At 42.2% G+C, this 25,986-nt stretch overlaps 1 protein-coding gene across 1 annotated transcript; it reads left to right on the top strand.

The window, feature by feature from the left end:
* The first annotated feature begins 1,099 nt into the window (after positions 1-1,099).
* zbtb47b (zinc finger and BTB domain containing 47b) lies at positions 1,100-25,949 on the top strand. The gene is made up of 6 exons (XM_076080410.1): positions 1,100-2,206; positions 14,741-16,120; positions 17,364-17,511; positions 18,178-18,293; positions 18,929-19,073; positions 19,234-25,949. The coding sequence occupies exons 1-6, from the start codon at positions 2,204-2,206 to the stop codon at positions 19,677-19,679; spliced, it is 2,238 nt and encodes a 745-aa protein (XP_075936525.1). The 5' UTR covers positions 1,100-2,203; the 3' UTR covers positions 19,680-25,949.
* The last annotated feature ends 37 nt before the right edge of the window (positions 25,950-25,986 follow it).

The following is a 25,986-nucleotide window of genomic DNA, read 5'->3' as shown; positions in this document are numbered from 1 at the left end:
CACTTACAACTGAGCTCCTGTCTCTTACTTCTGTGAGCTGCATCCTGTAGTAACCAAGAACCGTCCAGCGGATACAGATCCTGTTGAATTGCTTCAGCGACTGTCCATTTGTTATCTGCAAGTGCAGAAGTGCAGAAGTGAATACGTCTACAGTTCAGACGTGTTCTGTATGGATGGCTCATACACATCTGTCAGAATACATCATGTGATGCACAGGTGGATGAGATGAATGGATTTGATGCTGACGGAGAGGTAATATAAAGTAGTTTTTAATACTTTTTACATGTATTTAACAAGGAAGAGTAAAATACCAAGCCTATAAATAAAGCAGCCGTTTCTAACCTTTGAAAGACAAATAGATCAAACGATGATAAACTGTTTTAGGAAGGAAATGATTTCAGTTTCTTAATAGATGTATATTTTCTCTTTATTCTTTCGATTCTTTGGGCCTCAAATGAAACAATCTGAGGAGAAAACATCTCTTTTTGAAAGGTGACTTATAGTTTTATTTAATTAAAACCTGTTTATCTTGCCTAGAAGGCTTTGAGCTTCTTCTACTGCAGAGGCTTTTCTTAATTTTTAATTCATATTTTTTCCTCGTGCCTGACCTTTAAATCACGTTTCCTTCACAAAATATGTCCTGTAATACCTTTTTTTAATAACAAGTAGTGTACACGGCTCAAAATATGTATTTCAAGATTGTCAGGCTCCTTTCAAAATGTTAAAGCTTCATTTGAGTTCAATGCCTCAGGTTTCATGAGGAGAAATTGTTACCCTGCTGTCGTTTTCCACAGAATATCTCCGAGTCAATTTTCTCTGGTCTGAAAAGTTGAACAGTACATCATAAATATTGAACATGTTTTCCACACACTACCTTAAAAACCTTTTTCATGTGAAATGAGTTTGAAGATTTTTGTCATGTTGTGATGAATGGGACTGGCTCCAGGTTACAATCAATTTCTTTCCCACCTTGTTATGAGCGTATTGACTTCTACTCCATGCAGTCTACTCAGGAGTGAGCAATGGGGTTCAGGGATCCTTCAGGGGGGTTAAAGACAAGGCTGGACGTGGGCAACTGGTCTGGGGGCTCCAGACCCTCACAAAGCAAGAACATGAATCAACTATCTCATAATTGATTGCTCGAGACATTTTTCAAGCACATTCGCACATATCATGGTGAACTGAATATCTTTGTGTGTTGGACTGCTGTTCAAAACAGAACAAGGCATTTGAAGACTTGATCTTGGTCTCTTGAAAAATGTGATGGATATTTCTCCCCCATTTTCAGAAGAAAATATCAGATTAATCGAGAAGATAGTCTGCAATAATTAAAACAATTGTTAGTTGCAACCCTTTTGGGTTGTAGTAATTTGGTTTATAAGTATGCACCACTTAAACACAATATGAACTGAAATCATAGGGGCCTTAACGGGCCTATAATAAGTATTTTATTATTGTTACACCTTTATTATGACAGTTTATACTATGCATATATGATGAAAAAATGATGGTTAACCAAATCACCAACTAGGCCCAGGGCACCATAATAAGAGGTTAGTGGGGCCCTGATGTTCCTATTGGGAGTAAATCATTTAAATTAAACATCCGTTTGGAGAATTGGAGATAAAGTAGTTATGACGGGCTGATATTTGGCACAACACAGTGTCCATATGTGGTGTGTAAACGAAGTTACAATGACTTCTGCAACATGGGGAAATGAACGAACGTCCTGACCTCCGCATCTCTCTGCACATGTGACGTCACACCGAGCGCACAGTTGAGAGGGAAGCGCACCCAGGTTTTGCGCCATATGGCTTTGCATGTCCTTCCCACAGTTTTCCTTGCTCACGCCAAAAAAAAAAAAGAAAAAAAATCCATCCAAGTAGCCTCCAGTACAAAGAAATGCGCCTGTCTCGCAACTCCACGTTAAACGGTACCGTGTCCCTTTAAAACCGTCTGACAAAAAGCCCATATGATCCCCGAGCTCCAATCACCAATTCCTTCTGCAAAAGCAGCCTCTGCATTTTTGTCTGTCTGAACGCTACAGCAGCACGGTGGGGGTACAAAAAAAAAAAAAAGATTGAGGATAAGGCAGAAAGCTGAAGAAATGTGATAATTCAACGGTCATTTTCATGGCGGAGGGGAAACTGGTGCGGAAGGAGTTATTCTGGGACTCCTTTGAGCCTCGAAACGCTGGATCAAAATGGTAGGCTACAGAGGAGAGCGCTGCATTTTTTTTTTTTTTTGTTTATTTTTTTGTGTGTGTGTGTGTGTGTGTCCCTCTTTGATCTCTTGCAAATTTCAGCTACTTAGCAAGGCCGATCAAACTTGCCACACTTCGTGCCTCGTTGTGTGTTCGCACCGCCGGGGCTGTCACACCGTGTGTCTTTTTGCGCTTTCTGTCCCGAAGTTTGTAACTTGCCGACACGGCACAACTTGGAAATCGAAGCTTGCCGAAAGAATGCGATGGCTACAATAGCTACATTGATGCAGAGAAGGAGTTAAATTCTTTCATATCGGAGGCAAAAAAAAAAAAAAAAAGAGAAAAGGGTGCTCAGGTCGTGACTGGTGCAAATGTAGACACGGCGTGCAGGGAAACTCCTCTCCTGCAAACAGCCGGTGCAGGACAAGTTTGCTAGGCTTTGACGTTCATGCATCCTCGGTGTTGTCCAAGAGAGGACTGGATGTCACTCTTCATAACTTCACTCTGTTGCAGGTGACACTCAGGCAGAGGTGTCAGAATAATATCCTCGGAAGTGTCTAAATCATAGCGTGTGATAGTCTGTTTTATTGCATGTTTTAGTACTATGGTGTGTTTTTGTCTCAGCTTCTTTTTCTTCACTTTTACAGAATATCCGTTGTGATTTTCAACCGGACTCCATGATTATTTGTTTTTGTTTGTTTCCCTCGCATTAGATGAAGATGCTTCTGCACAGACAGACTGGCAGAGTTCTGGGAATATAGAGGCAGACAGTCCGCTCTGTCTCCAGGGTCATATTAGGATGCCTCATTAGGAAAGCATGTGGAGCTTGATGCAGTGGTGGAGTAATCCCAGCGCGCGTTCACATCTGGAGGCTTGGGTTAATATCTGGGTCAGGTCAGTGGGGTTAGCCCTGGTGCTCGCTGGGTGGCTTCTGGTGGGAGCAAAGAGGGAGGGAGAGGTTTTGGTATGTTTTTCTTCCCTTTTTTTCTTCTATTTAGTGTTTTTTTTGTGTGTGCGTGCATGAGAGTATAAACTGTGACAGTCAAAGTGTAAAGTGTGCTGGGTGAATGGCAATGCGCCGGTGATCAGAGATATTGTGTCTTTTGACTGTTTTGGTCAACATGCCCCAGATAATTTCCGCAATTACTTTGTTGACGTCAAAAGCGGATTAGTCTCCTGCTAATTGTGTCGTTATCAATAGCTTCATACCCATACATTCCCTTATTCATGGATGGATTACTGAACAGGCCTACAGTATTCATAACCGTTATTATTACTGAGGCCAAGGGGTCAGGTGGGCCTTGGACCAGACAGTCTGTATGAAGTGACTCTTCACATTTGTTGTTGGAAAGTCAATAAAACAACAACAAAGATATAGAAAATATCCACAAAAAGACAAAACAAGTAAAAAAAAAATAGAGATGCAAGTACAAAGTGATGCAAAACGACTACAAAGGGACTCGAAACAAGTTTGTGAACAGCGTGACCGATGTGGTAGCGTTGCTTGTAGTCGTTTTGTCTCTTTCAGTCTGTGGGTGTTTCTCTAGGAGGGTCTTGGTGCCCAGAGGCCCATTGTCTCGTAATCCCTCCATTCTCTTATCCAAATGATTGTTGTTTTGTTTTTCTCCTAAATTGGTGGATTTGTGAATATGTAAATCTGTGTCACTTCCATGCACACTTTCGATAGTTTACGCTGCACACTTTGTACCATCCCACCCTGTTTAGGCTGGTGCGGCCCCCCCGAGTAGCTCCTTCTGCATCCTCGCAGGGTGCTGTGAGTTTTACGTAACTGCCTATTCAGGGCATTCCTGCCCACCCTTGACTTTGAGGCGTCACTGTCTCTGGGTGCTGAGCGAGGAAACTGTCTTTAGTCCTTGTGACAAGTGCGGCAATTCCTGAGCCCCGGCAACAAACTCCAGCAGACATCCCCCCCCCCCCCTCCCCGCTCTCCTTGGAAACTCAGGACTGCACTGTAGGTGCTGCTAATTTATGCCCCTGAGATTAAGAAACAGTGGACACGGCTGCAGAGAGCAAGGTCAAAGTCACTGAGTTCATGTAAGCTTTCTTTTGTTCTTGTTGGTTAAAATGGCACAAGTAATTACAGGGGTTGAGTTTACTCTTTGTATAAATCCACACTTTCATTGTTTCCCAGCAGCTGGCATCTGTGTCTTTTCATTTAGGAAACTACTTTAACCCCCTATGGCACTTTTTTTTTAAAGAAATAACTTTGAACCCCATTATCATAGAGGCTAACCAGCTCTTTCTTTTTGGTACAACTTGATATGAGGATTTCGATTAGCCTTTCATCGTCGGGCGTTTTCAAGATATTGGGAGAGTTTTCTGTTTAAAGTGTTCTGATGGCTTTCAGCTGAATTCAGGCCAGAGAGAGACTTAGGAGGAGCTTTAAAGCAGATGGGAATGAGTTTTCATGCTGTTTTCAGAGAATTGCCAAGCAGGAAAGAAGGGATGTTTGATCTGATAGTGATCATAAATATTTGTTTAATGTTTAGTTTGTACACGCAGATTCTTTCTCTGCAGGAGGTTTAGAGATGCACAAATGTTTGGAAAAGATGTGGACAGATCAGTTTGAAAAGTATACTCCTTTTCCATCACAATATCTAGAAATAACTAAAACTAATCACTGATTTAAACCTTTTTTTAAATGTATAGTTTCACATTTTGCGAAATTCACCTCTTGTATTTCTTGCAGAAAGTTGGATAAGAAGATCGGTAGCCTGTCACTCTATTAAATTTAAAGCTACAGCTGGTTAGCTTAGCATAAAGACAGGAAACATGGGGAAACGGCTAGCCTGGCTTAGTTTGAAGGTAACAAAATATGCATACCAACATCTCTAAAGCTCACTAATGTGGTGTGTTAAATCCATACAAAAGCCAAACTATTTGCTGTTTTGCGTAAGTTATATGTCAGACGAATTCTCCAGGAAGTTACTGCTCCCAGCCAAGAAGTAGTCTGGCACATAACCACGGTAAACCAGCGAATGTACAAGCTGTTTTGTGGCTTTTGTTAATGTTTCCAGTCTTTGTGCTAAGCTAAGCTAATGGTCGCCGGCTGTAGCTCCATATTCAATGTGCCGCTATGATGAGAGTGGTGGTATCGATCGTCTGGTCCAACTCTCCAATGGGGAAACAAAAATACATTCCCGAAAATGTCGGAACTATTCCTTTAAGCTCATATTCACCGTTTCTCTGTCGTCCATTGATTGGTTGCGGCTATAGAAAGCCGATGCTCCTCCTCTAACTCTTTTTCCTCTCCGTCCTCTCTGACCTTCTCATCAAACATATCATCTGTGCACACACACACACACACACACACGCACATACACACCAGAGAGATTCCTCTGATAAGGGGCTCTTTAGAGTCTTGCGTTGGCCTCTTCTCTCTGTGTGTCATGCTATAAAAGGGGTAATGAAGATATCACAGTTTCATCCCGTGTAATTGCCCTCGGGTATGTCTGCACCTGCTCGCTGCTACACATCACAAATGATCTTTTGTCTCGAGAAGATCACTTCAAAGGTGCATCTTTCGCCCTTTGTGCCGTACATTTGGATAAATCAGAATTTCTGATCTTTTTTTTTTTTTTCCTCCTCTTGATATTTTACCAAATAGACGTATCTTGTTTGTACAGCCCTCCACACTTTGTTGTGCCACAGGTATTTGGCGTCGCATCTCTGAGTTTTCTGATGAATGCGAGCACAGCAGGCGAGTGTGTGTGTGTGTGTGTGTGCGTGTGTGCGCCCGCCGTTGTGCACACGCATGTGCATGTGAACAGTGTGTTGTGACTCCAGCGGAGCGGTGGTGTGTGAAGCGTTTTAACGTGTGTGTGAGTAGGAGATGCCAGCACCACGGGCCGCTCTCTTGGCCAGGCTTCCTGACTCAGCTCATCCTCTCCCAGCCACAAACTTCCTGGCAGAGCTTCAGTGTGGACGCTCCAACCTCATCGCCGCCCCCCCCTTACACCCGCCTCCAGTAACTCCTTTTGATAATCCCAACTGCTCGTCAAGAGTCATCCCAACTCCAGACGACCGCCGATTGATGTCTCCTTTTTCACATCACTTCTGATTGGCCAGCATGCACTTTCGCCAGCTTTACCAAACTGATAAAAAAAAAATGCACTGTGTTGTCCGCCATGTTCAAAGGGCAAACATGCAGCTGAGGCAATCCTGCTCACGCTGTTAAATTTTAATGTACTGTACGTCGCTAAGATGCTGCTCATGCTGTTCTCATCCTTATTTTTGTTTGTGCATCCCAATTTCATGCTCGGGTAAACGCGTATCAGTTGTAGATTGACTTGTCACCTGTGGTTGCATTAACATATAGATGGAAATGCGTTTAAATGTAAAGGTGAACGCTGGTGGAGAGCTCCACCAGGGCACGACTGGGGCAAGTCCACGCTGATTAGGACTGGGGGAAAAGCCCACAGTGTGGAGGGGAGATTGGATGTCTGGGATTAGAGCAGCACTAATGCTGATAATATTGTCTTTATTAATTGCAGTGAATGCTGTGGTTAAGAAAGTTAAATGTTTTAATGGGCTGAGGGGAATAAAATAATTAGCTGAAGTGGTGGAAAGAGAGAAGTGCAAAAACTAGCAGCTCATTTTAAAGTCATTTAGGATTTGCCTTACATCTGAAATTGTGCTGCTGTACATTTTACCTGACATCTCCTTGAGGCAGCTCGGTTTGTGATGGATGTTCTTTTGATGACTTTTCCTTTTCATGATGGCAAAAATTCATCACTAATTTACAATCCGTTTTAATTATTGATTATTTAGTAGGTTATTTTCTCTCAACTCCTGTGATTTAGCATTGCACTTGCATGTTTGGGGATGATCGCTATATTCAATATTTTTACAACATACTTATCACCAGACTCTGCAGCTCCCCTCATCTCTACTGAGGTCTGTAGCATCTTTTAGCTAACTGTTTCAATTATACAGCCCGCAACTGTACTGTTTGGGTTTACTTTCACTGCTCTCATAGTTTTATTTTCAGCAAAAATAATTCTTTAAACCCCTCTGATTGTTATCCGCGGAGCACCAAACAGCAGACGGACAACGCAAGCGACTAGCTGGTGAACCATAGTGGAGTATTTAGCAGCTAAAGAGCCAGACGTTCAGGTAATAGGTGTGTTTATACCACAATGTAGTCAAGTGTTTAGCTTTATATTCAGATTTCCGAGAGTCTCTCATAAAACAGAGTTTGGATAATCTGAGGGTTGATTTTTCCACCAATCTGCATCCCGTGCACCACTAATTTACTGAATTATATAATCCCTTAACCATGAGGTGTAACTATCCGTCTTAGTACGATTATCAGATAAAAAGTGTCATCCCGATGAGTATTAAACTCCACTTTAATGTGACCGTGTAGTGTTTGACCTCAGCAGTGAACACGCTGCCGACCGCTGCTGTTGCTCCCCCCTTTAGTCATTGAACATTGATTTTTATTAGATTTTTTTTTTTTTTTTTTTTTATCGTAGGCGTGTAACGATCGCCGCCGGGCTTGTTAAAAAGTGAGCCCTTGCCTCTTGTGATATCACCAGTCTGGCTTACCTCGGAGCAACATGTTTGATAACGGGATAATGTGAGTCCGGGCACATTTAGATCCTCTCTTTGCATGCATCAGCAGCGTCCTCACACACACACGGCAGATTTCTTTATTTCCTGTTTACTGACGTGCGCACAAATGCACGATTGTGATGCAGGTATACGCTTGCACGGGCGGTCGGGGGTTGCAGACGTGTGGGTGGGTGAGCTCGTGCATCTGCTACTGTATGTGCTTGTTCTACCTCAAGGTCAGTGCTGGGTCTCTGTGCTGATTGGATTTAGAGAGCAGAGGAGAGCAGAGGAGAGGAGTGCAGACTGCAGACAGAGGAGAAATCTTCCACTAGACACATGGATGGATTATGACCAGTACAGACATATAAAAGCCCCCCCACCCCTCTTGCACAGGAGCAAGACAGCCAGAGTAAAAGACTTTGGTTTGTGCATCTTTGCGCGTCACTTAGTCTGTTTTCGTCTGTTTGTGGTTGTTTTGCATCTTTTTGGAGTCATTTTGCGTCTCTTTGTGGTGGTTTTTACTTCTCTTTGTAGCTGTTGTGCTTCTCTTGTGGCCGTATTGCATCTTTCTGCAGTAATTTAGCATCTCTTTGTGGTTGTTTTGTGTGACTTTGAAGTCCGTTGGCATCTTTTTGGAGTTGTTTAGCATCTTTCTTTGGAGTCATTTCGCTTCTCTTAGGGTTCATTTTGTGTCTCTGTGGTTGTTTTACCTTTTTGCATTTCTGTGTCATTTGATTTGCTTCTCCAAAAATGCAGACAGTCACTCTACAGTAAATGGAGGCCCTGGCCCAGGGGACCCGTGAGACCCCTGGGCTTGCACCCAATAGGCCTGTTCAGTAATCCATCCATCCATCCATGACTGGACCTAAACACCTGACAGCATGGAGACGACTTGGCAGACTGCTCTCCGTCCATGCCGGTCTTGCCCGGCCTGCATGCTAGACCAAATAACACCTTCGCTTATCAAGCCACGATTCTCACCCGGAGAATCTGAATTCACCTCTCTGGCTCGCCTTCTCTGGGACTGAACCGGTCTGTCGTATGGCGTCGGCAGCAGGGAAGGTCTGCTGAGCACACAGAGGACACGGTGTCAGTCATTACCCAGATGACTTTTTAATGGCTGTCTGATTGGACTCCGCCAGAAATGACATGCCCTTGTCTCGTTCTGCGTGGTCGTGTTTACTCGTGACCCGATCCTTATCCCGCCACGCAAAAGCACGTTGACGCTACTGTGAGGCCAAAACTCGCTGTTGTTAACTGGACGATCTCTCTGTGGAGAGTCCGTGTTCGAGCCTGTCATGCTTCGCTCTCGTCTGCGCCGGTGATGAGTCAGGGATCTGTGTGTGTTCTGCTCTCCTACCATGGCCGTGCCAGTGAGGGAGATGAGGCCTGACACGGTGCCCACTCTCCTTCCTCCGGGTGTCAGTCACGTCGAGCCCTGCGCCCGAGCCCCTCAGCAGGACGCCTCGCTGCGAAGAGGGCTGCTGAGTGTGCTCTTTACTGTAGGTTGAAGGGCTCCGTGGGTGGCAGTGGCAGAGCCCGCAACCCCACCTCCCCGCTGGGTGACAAGAGGGGCCGAAGCTTGAGCTCACGGGATTGCTGTCTTCATGACCGTGGATGGGTGATCTCTTTTTATTCCCGGTGGTAATGTCCAAGTAGAGCCTTCACTGTGCATATGGACAGTTTGACATTCGGCTGGCAGCAAGTTGCACATGCCTGTGAAATAATTTCTTGAGAATTTCTTAGTTTTTTAGTAGTTTTGATGGAAATGGAAGAACTGCTTTGCATCGACTACGAAGTTAAATAAACTAATTGTTTCAGTTCTGGTCTAAGAGAACCATAAAAGCAACTTTTGACTGTTGAATTTTGTGCTAAAACCGTTGATTGACAAAATAATAAATCAAAAATGTGGATAGTCGCATAGAAGTCATTTATTAAGCAAAAATGCTGAACAATTTCTGGTTCCAGTTTCTACAAGGAAAGATGTGCAGGTTTGGGGCTGTCGTTGGGCAAAACAAACAATATGTGCGCTGGGAATTTGTGATGGTCGTTTTTCACAATTGTCCTGACATCTGGTAGACAAAAACTTTAATTGATTAATCCGATAAATATTCAACAAATAAATCAATAATGAAAATAATCATCTCTAATTTGACTACTAAACAAAATAATGATGGTTTACTTGTTATCACATAACTTCAAATGTTGAGTTTTTCCAAAGCGCCGGGACAAAACAAGTAATTGGACCTTGTGATACATTTATTTTTGTCAAATAATAATTGAGGTTAGTGCTGGGCCATATGGTGGACATCATTGTGACAAAAACAATATTTTCCAATATCTATTTAAATTACTGCGGTATATTTATGCAAAATCACACATGAAATGATCATCAAATTGATGTTCAAAGCAATTCTGTTATGCATTAAGCCACAGTCTTAGTCCAAGTCATTTATTTGGACAATAACACAACAAAATGATGTCGTTGTAATGCGATTTAACTTGCAGTAATATTACATTTGCCCAATATTTTTTTGTTCTCCTTGAACTTGTTTTATTCCATATATAATTTTGGTTTTCAAATAGTTTGGAAGCGTGTTTTTTGTCTGTATTGCCCACAGATGTTTGTTAAACTAACTTAAAGAAGGTGATGTGAGAGGACACTGAGTTCACTCTGAGCGGTGTGTTTGCAGGCTTAGAGAAAGCTTTAACCCCCGCTGTGTTTTCCCCCTGGGACTCCCTCCTGCCTGAATGCAACCTGTCCTCCCTCGCACTATTGATGTGTCCACGACTCGGTGCTGTGCTCTGACATTGGCCCCCGCTAATGGATCAGTCTGTTCACCTCAGCAAGCAGTCAAACAAGACAGTCGAGGTAGATGCTGTTTAGTTCTCTGCTCATAAATCTGCCGTCTTACATGGCGGGTTGCAAAATAGTAGCAGAATAGGAGCATTTTAGGGAAATGTTAGCTTTATTTTAACTCAAGAGAAACATTGAAAGGAATGAACACTTTTGCCAAGGCTGCTGTTACAGGTGGCCCCACAGTCAACTACATTACAGTGAACAGATTTTTAAAATGGCAGCTCTGCGGAGGGCACAGCACAGCCTCCGGTGATGGAGATGTAAACTTTACAGAGCAGTAAATCCACATGGGCCGTCTAGTGCAAAGGTGTGGGAGGAAAAGGCCATTCTCACCAGTAAAGTCAAATTAGAAAGAGGGATTTTATTGTTGGGCTCGGCTCTGTCTGGCTCAGGTCCATGAGTCTGAGCCTCTGCCAAGTGCATACCAGCGACCCTGACATGGCTGAGCTGGCCGACGATTCACCAACTATACTTTTCTATCGCACGCTTTGATCTACACATTGACTGTGAGCTTGACATGCGCCTCTGACTCTGACCATCACTGAATACAGCTAAAGCAACAGCTATTCAACAGCAATAATTAGCCAAAAGTTTTCTTTTTCATTACTTGAATGAAGCAGCCTCCTCTTGAGCTAAGCAGTAATCCTTCATCACAGCTTCATCAAAACTGGATTAGTGGTAAAGTAGTTTCAAAGTTTGAAACTTTTAATTTAAATTTTTTTTATTTTTTAGATGCCTTAATTATCTTCCCAAAAAGCTGGGCAAATGATGTCTGACACCATTAGAGCAGTTAAACAATGGATGGCTAGATTTGGCTGGTGTCGGTTGTGACCTTTCAGAGTAATTGTGACGATCACTTAGAGCGCATTCATCCGCCCAATTAGTATGATTTTTGAATGGGGAACAACAAGCAACGAAGAAGCACGCATTTGATCAGTGAATAATATCTGCTGTTGAAGACCATGTCACAAGATCCAAAGCTCCAGAACAGCAACTAAATAGACCTTGTGGTGAGATCGTTTTCTCAGGAAGTCGTCAAACTGTTCAGGTAGTGTATTGAACACGGTGAAGACCACTTTATGGCATAAATACTGTTTTTCATGTTTACTTATTTACTAGCAGAACTGTCATTTTCTATAACATGTAAAGGGCACAGTACATTTCCTGCAGTACATATTGCATAGATTATATATTTAAATTATATTGCTATTGAATGAAAAGACATGAACCTTGAGAGTTGCCGTGTGCAACAAGACGTACGGAGTACAATGCAAGAGGATCCCCTCACATGTTGTGTTTGCCAGATTAAGTGAGTGTGAAGGGAGCTTTTGATTGAAGCGCGTTTAAATGACACCTCTTGTTGGGTGCGTCAGTAATCCCCCACGCTGGTGTTTGTCACAGGTCGGGCCAGATATGAATAATGTAGTGGGAGACTGGTTAAAGGTGGCGCTCCATCTAATGACGGCAAACAAGCTCTCTCCCTGACATTTCCAAGGAAAGTGAGAGAGAAGGGGGGGGGGGGGGGGGGAGATAATAACAGACAAATATCGAGGGAGTCGGATGTGGTCTTCAATTGCAAAGTACTCACTTAATTTGTTTGCTACAGCGCTGTTTGTGATGTGATGAAATGAAACAAGATGCCTTTGTCTTTATTGTGTATTGTGACAGACGCAGCTGCATGGTAGCTACAACTATCTGCTATTGGATTAAATAGTTTTAATGATGAAAATAACACAATCATCCACTGATTGAAACCCCTCAATCTCCTACATTCAGCAGTATTTGACTGTTTTTGCAGTAGAAATATACAGTGCAGTTTATTATTGTTTAAAAGGGGCAATCTCTGCATTATGGAATTATAGTTATGCCTTAACTCTGAGCACTCGATTGAACATATCAAGCATATAAAAAGGTTTTTCGCAAGCGCATGAATTATGTTTTGTAGTGTTAAATTTCAGTCAATCGTAGAATAAAGTAGATCATTTGTGATTGGCTTTTTCATCTCCAATCTGATTGCTAGTCGGATAATTGATTACTGGGTAGTGAGGTAGCACTTTCAGAATGGGAAGTAGTTATAATTTAAGTTTGTAAATCAGTCTCCACTCGATTAGCATGCAGTCTCGTTGTTTTGGTAGCGAGCTAGTTTCTGCCAGAGAAACATTTGCTAAGCTAGTTGGCTAACTTCCAACCCGATAATTATTTCTAGGTGTCAACTGTCAGCTAAACTGTAGCTAGATAGCTAATTATCATTAAAGCTATCATGAAATCAAAATAGATGTTGTATTGTGCTGGTCGTCGCCTATACGGAAGTATGAGATCACCAAGCCTGCCGCTAAAGCTACATGTCCCGGGCTAAAAGTTAGCATCCTCACAAGACATGGAAATAAAGAAGCACCATTGTTCTTGTATTCTAGGTTGAGACAGATTATTAGGGTAGGCTAATGATAGAAAAGGATTGTTGTTTGCTCAAATGTATTTGTTCTTTGCTTGGTAATAATTTCTCCCAAAAAATATTATGTGCATGCAAGTTGTTTTGTTTAAAGTAATGTGAACGAAATCTACAATTTAATGTAACGTTATGAAAATACACCCGTCGTCATACCTTAAAAATATAATTGGTTCCTTTAATTTGACGCTAAGCTAACGATATTCTTCATCCTATAGAATTTAGTCTTTGACAGCGTTGTCCTATTTGAATCTCAGAAGAAGATGCAGATTATTATCGCTGAAGCCGCATAACTTCCAGTCTGCAACTTACACTTGATCTGATTAAGGCTGCAGCATTTCGCCCTTGGGCGACGTCTGTAGCCTTGCACGGGGAGAAATAACCCGAACTCCACTCCTCTCTGGCTCAGAGTCCAATTTAGCCGCTCAAAACTATGAATAAATCTAACACTTCCATAATTGAATTCTTCAAACAGGCCAGATTTTGAAGGTTAGGACCAAATGCAAATCTATTATCCAGCTTTAACAATGAGAAGTCATTTCATTGATCTTAAAGAGAAAATATGTTGGGCAGCAATGTGATTCGTACTCATTTATTACAGAGTTTTTCAATAAATGCCATAATAGTTGCTGTCCTAAAATTATTATTTAATATCTTGCCCTTTTCTTTCTTCTTTCTTGTGTGCGTCTTGTCCTGCACATGCATTATTGTAAATACTGAACAATAAGAGATGTAGAGATGTAATTATGGCTCACAGCTATATCATCTCCAGCCAAAACAAGGTTTATATTAGTACTTGTCCTATTCTGCCTCCGAGAGACGCCTAGAATGATAAATTCCATTAATTGTTTGCAGGGTTACTTAGTATTTATTCCGGCATGGTTTCCCTAATTATTTCTCCGGACGTGTTTTGTCTTGTGCATAATTCTCCGTTCCACAGGGACGGTGTAGTGAGTGGGTGTGCTGAGAGAGCCGGCTAATGGGGGGGAGATGGCACTGAATACCAATGCAGACCAGTCAGTCCTTGCAGAGACCAGACAATGTGTTTGTGTTTGCGTTGGCTGTGTGTGTGTGTTTGCGCATTTGTGGTTTTTGTGCATGATTGCACATCTCGTGTGTGTGTGTGTGTGTGTGTGTGTGTGTGTGTGTGTGTGTGTGTGTGTGTTTGCTGCTCTGTCCCCACTCGCATCCCGTCTGGATCGAAACCCTGCCCTTCCTGTGCTAAAATAAACCCACCTTGGGAAGTTGAGGACCTTGTACAGAGCGCTGAGTGTTACACCTTTTCATTTTTCTCATATCGTATCGTGCAGCGTACATGCAGTCTATGACTGTGTGCAGTGCACTTAACAAACTGAAAATCATGAAGAACACTACTGTATAATAACTACTTTAGGATAATAATTCATGATGGATCTATGCCTCTAGGTTGAGATCAAATCACAGAATAATGAAAATGTTATGTGATCGAAATAACAATCATGTTATGACAACATACGCATGTTTTTGTGAAATGACAAAGTTTTGTGATGTAAGAAGACAAAGCATGTGACGCTTTAATGGGAAATGTTGAAGCTTTAACTGATGATAATATTTTCCATCTTAACTTTTCTCTCTGTCTCTCTCCCTCCATCACATTCTCCTCTCCCATCTCCAGCTCATAGTGGAGAAGACCACAGACTTCCCCTCTGCAGAGTTCTCCCTGGTGGAGGATGTGGCTCTGCACTTCACCTGTTTGATGGACGGGCTGAACGAGCAGCGCCTCTTCCAGCCTGACCTGTGCGACGTCGACATCGTTCTGGTGCGTCAGCACAGCACCTTCCCGGCCCACAAGGGCGTGCTGGCGGCCTACAGCCCTTTCTTCCACTCCCTTTTTGCACAAAGCAAACAGCTGCGGCGGGTGGACCTGTCGCTGGACGCCCTGACCTCGCAGGGCCTGCAGCAGATCCTCAACTTCATTTACACTTCCAAACTGCTGGTGAGCAGCCGCACTGTCCACGACGTGCTCAACGCAGCTGCCCTGCTTCAGATGAGCGACATCGCAGCCTCCTGTCGCGACCTCATCAGCAGCCACTCGCTGAGAACCACCTGCGCAGATATGGCCAGTCAGAAAGGGCTCGGTGGCGGTGACCTGGCTTCTGTAGCGATGCCTTCCAGCCAGCTCTACCCGGAGATCAAACAGGAGTCGGAGCTGGGGAGGTTGTACAAGAGGGACGGCAGCAGCCCGTTCTCTGTGAGAGTGGAGGAGGCGGACAAGACGGCCTCCCAGCTGAAGCAGTATTACCAGAAGGACGCGTCAGGGGGCGGGGCTGGTACAGGTGTGGCCGCTCTGTGCAAAGTCGAGAGCAACGGGGAGGAGTCGAAGACCGCCGACAGCCACGGCTCCTTCAACAGAGACCAGATCATTGTTGAAGTCAACCTCAACAACCAGACCCTCAACGTGTCAAAGGGGCCGGAGACCAAATCAGCAAGCGCCATGGAGGCGGCCGCCATGTTTGGCTGTTGCCACGACAACGAGAGAGATTCAGAAGAAGGGGAGGAGGACGAGGCGGAGATCGACGACACGGGCGGAGAAGAGGAGGACGACGAGCTGAAGAGGGGGGACATACTGGGGCCGAGCAGCGAGGAGGAAGACGAGGAGGACGATGAGGAAGAGGAGGAGAACACCTTAAACATTCCAGGCTTGGAGCAGCCGGCCTTGATGGATCGAACCCGCCGGGGCACCAGAGCCTATGCCATGGCGGGTACCACCGCCTCCATGCGGCAGACACTGGCAGAGGCCAAGCTGGCCAACCAGCGGCTGGGCGGTAGGAGGACGCTGGATGCAGAGGGCCTGGGCCAGAAGGTGAGGCTGGAGGAGAAGCAACATTTCCCATGTAAGAAATGCCCTCGCGTCTTCAACAACCGCTGGTACCTGGAAAAACACATGAACGTCACTCACAACCGCATGCAGATCTGCAACAACTGTGGGAAACGCTTCCTGCTGGAGAGCGAGCTGCTGCTGCACCAGCAGACCGACTGTGAGAAGAGCATCCAGGTAGCAACCAAGTTAGATTTTTTTTTTTTTTCTCTTCTGTAAAAATCTTTATTATAAATCTTAATGATACAATCCTGAAACCAAAATGTTAGGTGGGAGGTAAAGATGGACACATTTCCCGGTGCCACTTTCTGCTGTGACCATGTCTCGCTACAATCTCTGTGACCCTCTGACATGTTGTCATTAGCAGGATGAAAGAAGCTCAGAGTTCATAAAAGTGCTGACACATTCATCTGGGTCACGTCTTACTGTCGCCACGCTTCACGAGCCACAGCAAATAATTTGGACAGCTTCTAATTTACTACTTGCCGGTAGTACTTTACAAATTAAGATTCTGCAACACATACAAAAGGGCTTCTGAATTAGTTGATTACTCAATTAGTTGCATGCCTGCTTATAGAAGCCGATGCCCAGAAACGTCCCAAACGCAGCAAAATGAAAAGAAAAGAGAAAATACAAGCAGAAGATCTCTGTAGATACAGACATCACCACACACTTTTAGTGGACCATAAGTGATGATTGAGAAGGATTATTTTTGTATCGGTCTCTACATTGTTTTTTTTGGAAAATCCTGCTCATTCTACCTTTGAGTAAAGGACCCGAATACTTCCTTCACCTCTGAGCTTGACACAAAAGTCTGCAGACACTCACTTACTGCATGCTTTAGGGGAAAAACTTAGAATTTGTGTTTTGATTCAGCGGTGACAATATGTAGTTATACTATCTTCCTATTAAAGGTTTAAACATCAGTCCAAGTTGAGGCAAATAAATAACAAATGCTTTTGATATTTGGTTAAAGATCCTACATCATCTACGGTCAAGAGTAAAGTCTATATCAGTGAAACTAAATACTTCAGACACAAACCTCTGCTTTTGGTTATGGTTGAAGCTCAGCTTTCTCTCCGCTTTGAAAGTATTGTTCAGTCAATAATTAGTGCATGTACAGTTACATACATGTAGCTATATAAATACTCGTCATAGACAGTCCACTGGCAGTAATAATACATTCTGCTATGTCTCAGTACCTGCACTCTGCAGTGAGCAGCTGGACTCCTGCTGTGGTGTTGAAGATCATTTGCTGCTTTAATCTACTGACTCTAATTGCCTTTTTGGTCCAGCGAACACTCAAGTGTCTGTGAGCGCTCACACACTTGTATTGTGGTTGTAAAGGCTGTTCCAGATGATGTCCAAATAGCTCCAGTAATAACTATATTTTCCCCCCTCTTCTGCCCCCCCCCTTTAGTGTGTAACATGTGGCAAGGCCTTCAAAAAGCTGTGGTCGTTACATGAGCATAACAAGATCGTCCACGGCTACGCCGAGAAGAAGTTCTCCTGCGAGATCTGCGAGAAGAAGTTTTACACCATGGCTCACGTCCGGAAGCACATGGTTGGTGAGTGGCAGTGACATCAGCGGTCCCAGTCCGGTCGCTTTGTTCCCGTTTATTACATCAGGCTTCCTTTCCCACTGATTGTTGAGCGCGATTTGTTTTGGGTGTTGCTTTCCACTTCCTTTTTTTTTTTTTGGGAGATAAGCATCTTATTTCCCAGAGAGACTTGCCTGACTCCCTGTCATTATGTGTTTCAGTGGTAGGAGAAGGGCTCGTATGAAGCCCTATTTATCCTTCCTGCTGAATGAGTGACTTGAGAGTTCGATGTGGAAACTTCAGAGGAAATAGATTATTTACCAGATGAGACGCATCCATTGTACTTAGCAGCGTAATTAGCCAATGAAAAAGCATCAGTGTTCTTTAAGTGCTATTTAAAGGTAGCAGTTTGCTTATTTGTCCCCCTGCTGCTATTAAGTGGCTCAATATTGAATACCAGTAACCATTATTGTGTGTGTGTGTGTGTGTGTGTGTGTGTGTGTGTGTGTGTGTGTGTGTGTGTGTGTGTGTGTGTGTGTGTGTGTGTGTGTGTGTGTGTGTGTGTGTGTGTGTGTGTGTGTGTGTGTGTGTGTGTGTGTGTGTGTGTGTGTGTGTGTGTGTGTGTGTGTGTGTGTGTGTGTGTGTGTGTGTGTGTGTGTGTGTGTGTGTGTGTGTGTGTGTGTGTGTCTTTAGCTCATACGAAGGACATGCCATTCACCTGTGAGACGTGCGGGAAGTCGTTCAAGCGCAGCATGTCCCTGAAGGTTCACTCTCTGCAGCACTCGGGAGAGAAACCCTTCAAGTGTGAGGTTTGAGCTCCTTTTACATTATACGCATTTACGCTGTTCTCCACTTAACTTACATGAAGAGTTTCACTCCATCTGAGATACCCAACAGTTTAAAACCTGTAATGTCTGAAATGATTGGTGTCTGGAATGTAATTTAATTTAAATTAGTCTCTTTATGGCCGTTGCTTGTAAAATACTCATGTTAAAGTTAAGGATTTTTGATCGGGCAGGGATCCAGATGTGTTGATCAAAGAGAAATCATTATCATTTACCTGTCTTTATACACTGGGAACCCCGTAAAGTAGTCAAACTGTTTTTGTTTATCGCTTTCTGGCCTCATTCTCACTCAACGCCACAATATACTCATCCACTTTCTTACGCATGATTGTTACCACTTTCATGTCTGCACAGTAAATATAAAGCTACAACCGGGAAAAGTTAAGCTTAGCTTAGCACAAAGACTGGAAACAGGGGGAAACAGCTAGCTCAGTCCAAAAGTTAAGTTACCTGCTGCTGGCTGACCGTAGCATCATATTTACAGTACCATGTCAAACTATTCCTCTAAAGCAAAGACTTATGAAATCCATCGAGAACTCTTCTTGTGACCGTTTCTGATAAAGACTTTGTGTAAAAATGTTCACTGTGTGCCGTTTCAGAACTGCAGTGAGCGCTTCCAGTACAAATATCAGCTGCGATCCCACATGAGCATCCACATCGGACACAAGCAGTTCATGTGCCAGTGGTGCGGAAAGGACTTCAACATGAAACAGTACTTCGACGAACACATGAAGACACACACTGGTGAGTCACTTCTTGTACTACTTCAGACAAATTTTAAGGTCACATTACAAACAATATGGAGACCCACTGTCCCACCCTGCTCCACAGCACAACTAGTGGTTAAAAACTGAATGTGTTAAGGCGGCGTATTGTTCAGCTCTTCATGTCCCTCTTTGCGCAGGAGAGAAGCCGTACATCTGTGAGATCTGCGGGAAGAGCTTCACGAGCCGGCCCAACATGAAGCGCCACCGCCGCACCCACACCGGGGAGAAGCCCTACCCCTGCGAGGTGTGCGGCCAGCGCTTCCGCTTCTCCAACATGCTCAAGGCCCACAGGGAGAAATGCTTCCGCGTCAGCAACCCCATGGTTAACGACGGCAACGACCCCCTCGGCCTCCATCAGCCTCTGGCCTCGCCCGCCGCGGACTCTTCTGGCCAGGTGCAGCTGGGGGCGGCGCTCCCCGCCACGTCTGCGACCACACCCGCTGCTGCCTCTAGTCCACACCACCTCCATGGCACCCAGCTGTCTCTTCCCCTGCTGCACTCCATGGGGGGGCTGCCTCCCACCCCTCATTTACCCCCGCCACCTCCCCTGTTCTCTGCCGGTAGGATGAACTCCAACAACTAACAAACATCCGTAGCATCGAAAGCACTTTTGTTACTATTGTTTTTCTTAGAGCTTTTAAGGGGACTCCTGCAGCCGGAGAGTGATGCGCCTCAGTGACATTTACACTGAGAGGAAAAACTGACTGAAGGCTAACACACATACACCTACCACAATAAGAAATAGTTATTTTTTACTCCGTTTAATACAATAGATAACCTCAGAGTCCAGTAGGACGTGTCGTCACCACGCCTCTCCTCATGAATTTCACAACTCTGTTCTGGTTTCTTTTGGGATTTTCCACCCCCGCACACATCTCTCCAGAGTCTTGCACAATGCATTGATTGTAGCATCTTTTACAAAGTCTAAGGAAGAGTTTCCTAAATCCTCACTCTACGGGGGTCACAAGTCAAGCGAGAACCACACTATAATGAGAATTATAAAAAAATAAATGTTTCGATCGTTCTCTGCCAAGTTGTAGCGAGTGGTTCTGATCTGACCCAGCAATAACCAAATGCTGATTTGTCTGAGCATATACATGTATATGGCATTGCCAATAACCAAATCCTGTTAGCTCACCTGCTATAGTTAGATAATGTTATACAGCATTTATAATCGATCCTGCACCTTACATTTAACTCTAGTGATATTTAAAATGTACTCCTAATTGTCTCCATTTTTATAATTGTGATAGTGTGTTATTCGTGGCACGTTCAGTCAGTGTGTAAGGACGCGAGAGAAGTTGTGATGCGTGGAGAGTCGGCCATGCAATGCAGTGTGTGTGTGTGTGTGTGTGTGTGCGTGAGTCGTGAGATGAGGATCTACGTTCAGCTAAACAATGCTTCCCCCTTTTCAGGAGATAGAGTAATTTGTTGACTCTCATCTTTTGCTTACATTAAGCGCTCCTCTCCTGTAGTTTCGGCTCTGAGACGATATCGCACTTTTCTGTGACTTGTTGGTAAAAAGCTAATGTAATCAGACCTACAGTATATTTGTGGGTCTAAAATCTAATGTTAATGTTAACTTACATTTCCCAACTAAACCTGGTCTTTGTCATTAGTTTGCAGAATACCAGTAGCGTAGGGATAATAATATTCACAAAAAACGGATTACGTAGCTCCGTAAGTGTGCACATTTCATCAAGATGTATATGATGAACATTTATGCTTAAAACTCTCAGAGCTCTGACGGTGAGTAATTTTGGCACAATAGAGCGCATCACGAAAAAGGGCTTCTTATGATTACAACACTATTATAAATTTCTTATAAAGGTGATCTGCAGAATCAAATCAAAGTTATGGATATGCAGTAATACCCCTTAAATATTTGTGACTCTATGTGCACTTTTGACAATTGTTTGTCATAAACCTACTGGAGTAGAACTGAAAGATTCAAACCCTTGTCAGTAAAAACTTGTTCTCTTAAAGTAGTAAATAGTTTGACATTTTGTAAAATACACGTATTTGCTTACTTGCTGAGAGTTGGATGGGTAGATCGATACCCCTCTCATGTCTGTCCGTTAAATATGAAGCTACAGCTAGCAGCTTAATTTAGCTTAGCTTGTTAGCCAGCACAAATGCTGGAAACAGAGGAAAGTAGCTTGATTCTGTCTGAATGTTAAAAACAAGAAAAAAAGAAATTCACCTACCAGCACCCAAAACTCAATAATTGACACGTTAAATGTTGTTTTATTCTTTGAAAAAAACAAAAACCCATTGTTTTATTAGCTAGCCAGACTTGGCTTCCTGTGAGATTAGAAATTGATGTTTTTACACTTTTCTGTACAGTTTAAACAAAAGACATTTAACATGTTAATTAGTGAGCTTAAAAGGTGATGGTAGATGGATTTTGTTACCTTTGGACAAAGCTTGGTTAGCGTTTTCTCCCTGTTTATTTATCTCTTAATGCTAAGCTAACAGGCTGCCAGCTGTAGCTTCATGTTTAGCATACAAATATGAGAGTGGTATCTATCTTCTCAGCTAACTCTCTGCAAGAAAACTAAAGCAACTTCACAAAATGTCAAAATATTAAGTTTTAAATCTGACATTTCAATCAATTAATTCTCCAAAAAGAGTCTCTTGTGCACTATTGATGCACTCCCGCTCACTTTATCTATAGATAGCCTTCTTGTAGTGTAGTGTTAACCTGTAAATATTGTTAAGATGTTTCTTCCTTGTGATTAATTCCTCATGTTTACATTTGGAGAGTCATTTGAATGTGCCCCCATGTTGCGTCTTGGCTGGTACTTCCGAATGTTGGAATTTGTGGATAAGCTTTTGTAAATGTAATAAGCTGTTCATTGTTTTATTTAAAAGACAAAATTTGAGCACCTTAGTGTAGTCTTATGTCTCTTATCTCCCCCCAGTTACATGTATCATTTAAACTGCCATGGTTAAATGGTTAGGGCCACATCGGATGCTATTTGATAATGGTACTTTTTCTTTTGTTTCTTCATGTGTCAAACACGCGTTTTCTACTTTGATTTGCTGCTTTTGTACAGGGTCCAGTTTGAGACTGCCCTTTAAATGAAAAGTCTAGAGCTGTTAAATTGTTGAATATATATTCTGGCTTTGATGACTCCAATCTAGCCTTACTGGGGAGGGAGCTCCAGGGTCAGAAATTAGCTACACAATTTGGGCAGTTTGATGAGGTAACTGCGAAAATGTTATACCCATCTAAGAATTGATCTAGTCATTGGTAGATGGGGGGCTTCTGATTGTTGGCAGAGAGAGGACTAAGGCAGTGTCTCACAAACATACGGACTGTTGCTCTCTTGTGGTAGCTTAGTAAATTGCACTCTGTTAGCTACACAAAAGAAAGAGAAAAGCCCCCCTTAAGAGTACATTATCGTGCACAGTGTATCTCTATTTATCCCTGGAGACACTCCTAGTACTTTTGGATCATTAGAAAGGCTCAAATGTAACGTTACTTATCAAGTATTCATCACCGTTTTCAGAAGCACTAGCCCAAGAGACAATACTGAGATACTGTGGTTATAGTTTTGTGTATTCGCCTTATACTCTGAGGGATTTGAATGTTTCTATGTTATGGATGATGATTGTGGCTGATGGTAAAAGAGGAGGGATAGTAGTGAATACTACTGATTTATGCACTTTGAATTTGATCGCCACACTAGCCCAAAACGGGGAACATGTTTGCAGATACAAGGTGAGCAATAGATAGCAGAGTTGTGTCATGAAAAAAACATTTCCACACAGCCGGCTGAATCTGAACGCATACATTTTACGCTTAAACGTACCGTGTGGATATTGACGCTCTTAAATGATTAACGAACTACAGTCAATTGTTGTATTATTTGTTCAAATTCAGAGCAGAGTTTGTGGTTAGTAAGTTGGAAAAGTGGCAGAGGAGTCAGTTATGGTTCACCCTGCTCCCTATACTGGTGTTTCTGTGTTTCAGTCTTCCTGTATGACACTAAAGACGCTCTTTTAACAATAATTTGTGACTACTCCCTGATGATGCATACAGTACAGCTATGGCTGTTTCTGATTGGCTTGTTCCCCAATCACTACCCAAATTAAGAGAAATTAGTTTTAGCTCTTACCAGTTTGCTCCTATTGAAGGGGCTTTTATATGTGACTGTTATATTTCATGCAAGGAGAAAATGTAAAGGAAGTTGTCGGTTGCCAATTGAGTAATGAGAAAGATCTATTATTGCGAGCACTTTATATTACAGTTAAGCTAGTGTGGTTTGAAGGCTGATACAGTAGCAGTTATATTAATCAAAATCTGCTGATGGCAGGTGTGCTTTTTTTTTATGTTTCCATGGCATAAGATTATAGGAAATTTCAAAAATGCAATTCCTGCCAGAAATGTTGCCTTGACCGGTGTTAAGTGAATTAACGTTTTATTTAGACCAAAGGGATGTGGAAAATGAAGCAAAAAGAAATCCTACTATATCGAAATATTATATTAGAATCTACACAAGTTATGTTCTACGAAACCAGTATTAATCAATTGCTGGTATAATAAATCAAACAAACTTTATAATATTATAAACAACAGATTATTTGTTTTACCCCACTTTTCACACTAAATTACATGTATAGTTCATGACAAGGCTTTCGGAGGAAGTGTGGCATTCTAAATCCACCTTACAAGCAGGATTCAAATGTTAATCCTTAGCTTTTGTTTGATAATTTAGTGAACAAGTCCTCGCTTAATCCAGCTGCAAACAAGACATAAACCCATCTGAGACATCAGCAAAGCAACATTAAGAATGTATCAGAGACAGACATTTATAAGCACTGATGTCTCCCAAATCTTAAAAAGAATATAACATTGGATCTCTTTAAGTGTATGTTTTTCTGATTTAATATTCTACAGTTAAATGACTGAAGAGCTGATATTCTGGAAACTGAGAAGGGACATTTTGCACAGTCTTTAGGAGTCCTATATTCTAGGCAACTAGGCTTAATGTGTTTTTATAGTCAAATTATCCTGAACTAAGGCTAGCAGCCAAAGGCTTGTATTAGATTAGGAAAAGATGGACCTGCCCTTGTTGTTAAATGAGGGTTTGTCAGTGATGAAGTAGCAGCCTAGACACCACAGTGACTGAGCATTCTGCATCGCACTCAAGGCAAATGTCACATAATGAAGCATTCAGCATGGCAGTTTATGCAAAACAGAGTGCTCATGGGTTTGCCAAGTAGGGTCTCTACTGGGACTTCTAGTTTTGGGGTTTAGCTGCTAAAGCCGGAGTGTGTATCCAAAAGGATTTAATCCTGTTGCCTTCAGCTTCAAGAAAAGTTTTGGGAATATTGCCATTTTATTTTAGTAGCAGTTTCTAAGAATTCATGAAGCTATTGTCGAGAAAGTATTGTGTGTATGTACGAACTTAAAGAAATGTGTTACTCTTTTGAAAATGAAAGAATTGGCTGTTTTGTAAGGACGGAGGAGCCGTTTTTTTGTTCATTTTTTAACCATATTTTGGGTGCAAATTTATGGAGCCCCAAAACCGACAAAAGGTTACCAAACAAATCATGAATATAACTGAATTCCTTAAAGAAATAATATTGTTTGTTAAATGATTAGAATGGAGTAACAGAAAATGTATCAACAACTACTTTGATAATCGGTTAATCTTGAGAAATTATAAAATTGTCATGTTTCAGCTTCTTAAATGTGAATATTTTATTATGTCTGCTTTGATAGTAAACTCAATAGTTTTGGGTTGGTCGGGCAAAACAAGACATTTTAATCAAGTAATTGATTCATTGAGAATTTATACTATTTAAAAGCAAGAAGCTACTTTTTGTATTTTTGCTTTGTTTTGTTTCTTAAAAACACACACGCACACATATACAGGATTATAGAATATAAAGTCTGACAATTACTTTGTGGTCTGTGATGAAGACAAAAGATATACCCTTGAAGAAAATTAGCTTTATTAGCTAGCTAATACCAATTAGCCTTAGCTTAGCCTTTTTTGTTAGCTTGTTGGCTAAAATGCTTTAGCGTCACAAGAGTTTATAAAGTGATAAGACACCATTAAGGTGTGTATATATATATATATAGTAGAGTATATTGATCATTACAGTTGTGTGTAATGGCTGGTATAGTTGTATAACCAAGGTTAGCTTCAGCTATGTGCAGCTAGCTGACATTGCTGGTGTGTTTAGCCACCAGGGTTTCCAGTTAAGCTAATTAACTAGCCTGCAGTCCTCTAAAATGGTGAATTGAGATTAAAGTAAAGTTCATTATTTTAACTGACAATATTGTTATTATAAATGTGTTCAGTTGTATTTGATAATCTGTGACTACATCATGTCAGTTTCTGGGCTCCATATGAACTAGAACATAAAATGTTGGTTACTCTGCATGTTGAAGTTTGGTTGACTGTTCTCAGAAGTTTGTTTGGTGGTGACTTCCCCCTTTTTGGGCAAATATATATGTGATTATAACAATAGGCACCGATGCCAATTCAAAGATGTATTACCCACATACCCTCTACATTTCCCATACCTAATCATACTGCCGCTGTGTTAATTCATGTGTACTGTTATTTACTGATTCTCTTCTTCATAATGTAAACACTATGTCTTAGTTAACTCTGGTGTACAAAGACCATGTGTAGGCAGTAGATGTCAAGTTCAGCTATATTAAAATACTAAAAACCGTACAAGGACAATAGTGTCTAGAGGTGCTAATAACATTAGACTGTATTTTCTGTCTTTTATTGTATTATTGACTAGTGTTTACTGTCTGTAACACAGCAGAACGTAATGAAATCATTTCAATATTAAACAGTATAGATATATTATTGCAAATGGAGATGGGTGCTGTGTTTTTTGTTTTTGCACATTACTGA

This window comes from Anarhichas minor, unplaced genomic scaffold (genome assembly GCF_050575085.1).
Source record: "Anarhichas minor isolate MPS153535 unplaced genomic scaffold, ASM5057508v1 ptg000074l, whole genome shotgun sequence".
NCBI classification, from domain to species: Eukaryota; Metazoa; Chordata; class Actinopteri; order Perciformes; family Anarhichadidae; genus Anarhichas; species Anarhichas minor.
The sequence above is the reverse complement of the archived record's forward strand: the minus strand, read 5'-3'. Positions and strand labels throughout refer to the sequence as shown.

What these genes read in the sequence shown, in the direction of transcription:
- zbtb47b (XM_076080410.1), top strand. An exon ending in AGAAACCCTTCAAGTGTGAG is followed by an intron (nt 18,294 to 18,928) that starts GTTTGAGCTCCT and finishes GTGCCGTTTCAG; the next exon opens with AACTGCAGTGAGCGCTTCCA. An exon ending in ACACATGAAGACACACACTG is followed by an intron (nt 19,074 to 19,233) that starts GTGAGTCACTTC and finishes CTCTTTGCGCAG; the next exon opens with GAGAGAAGCCGTACATCTGT.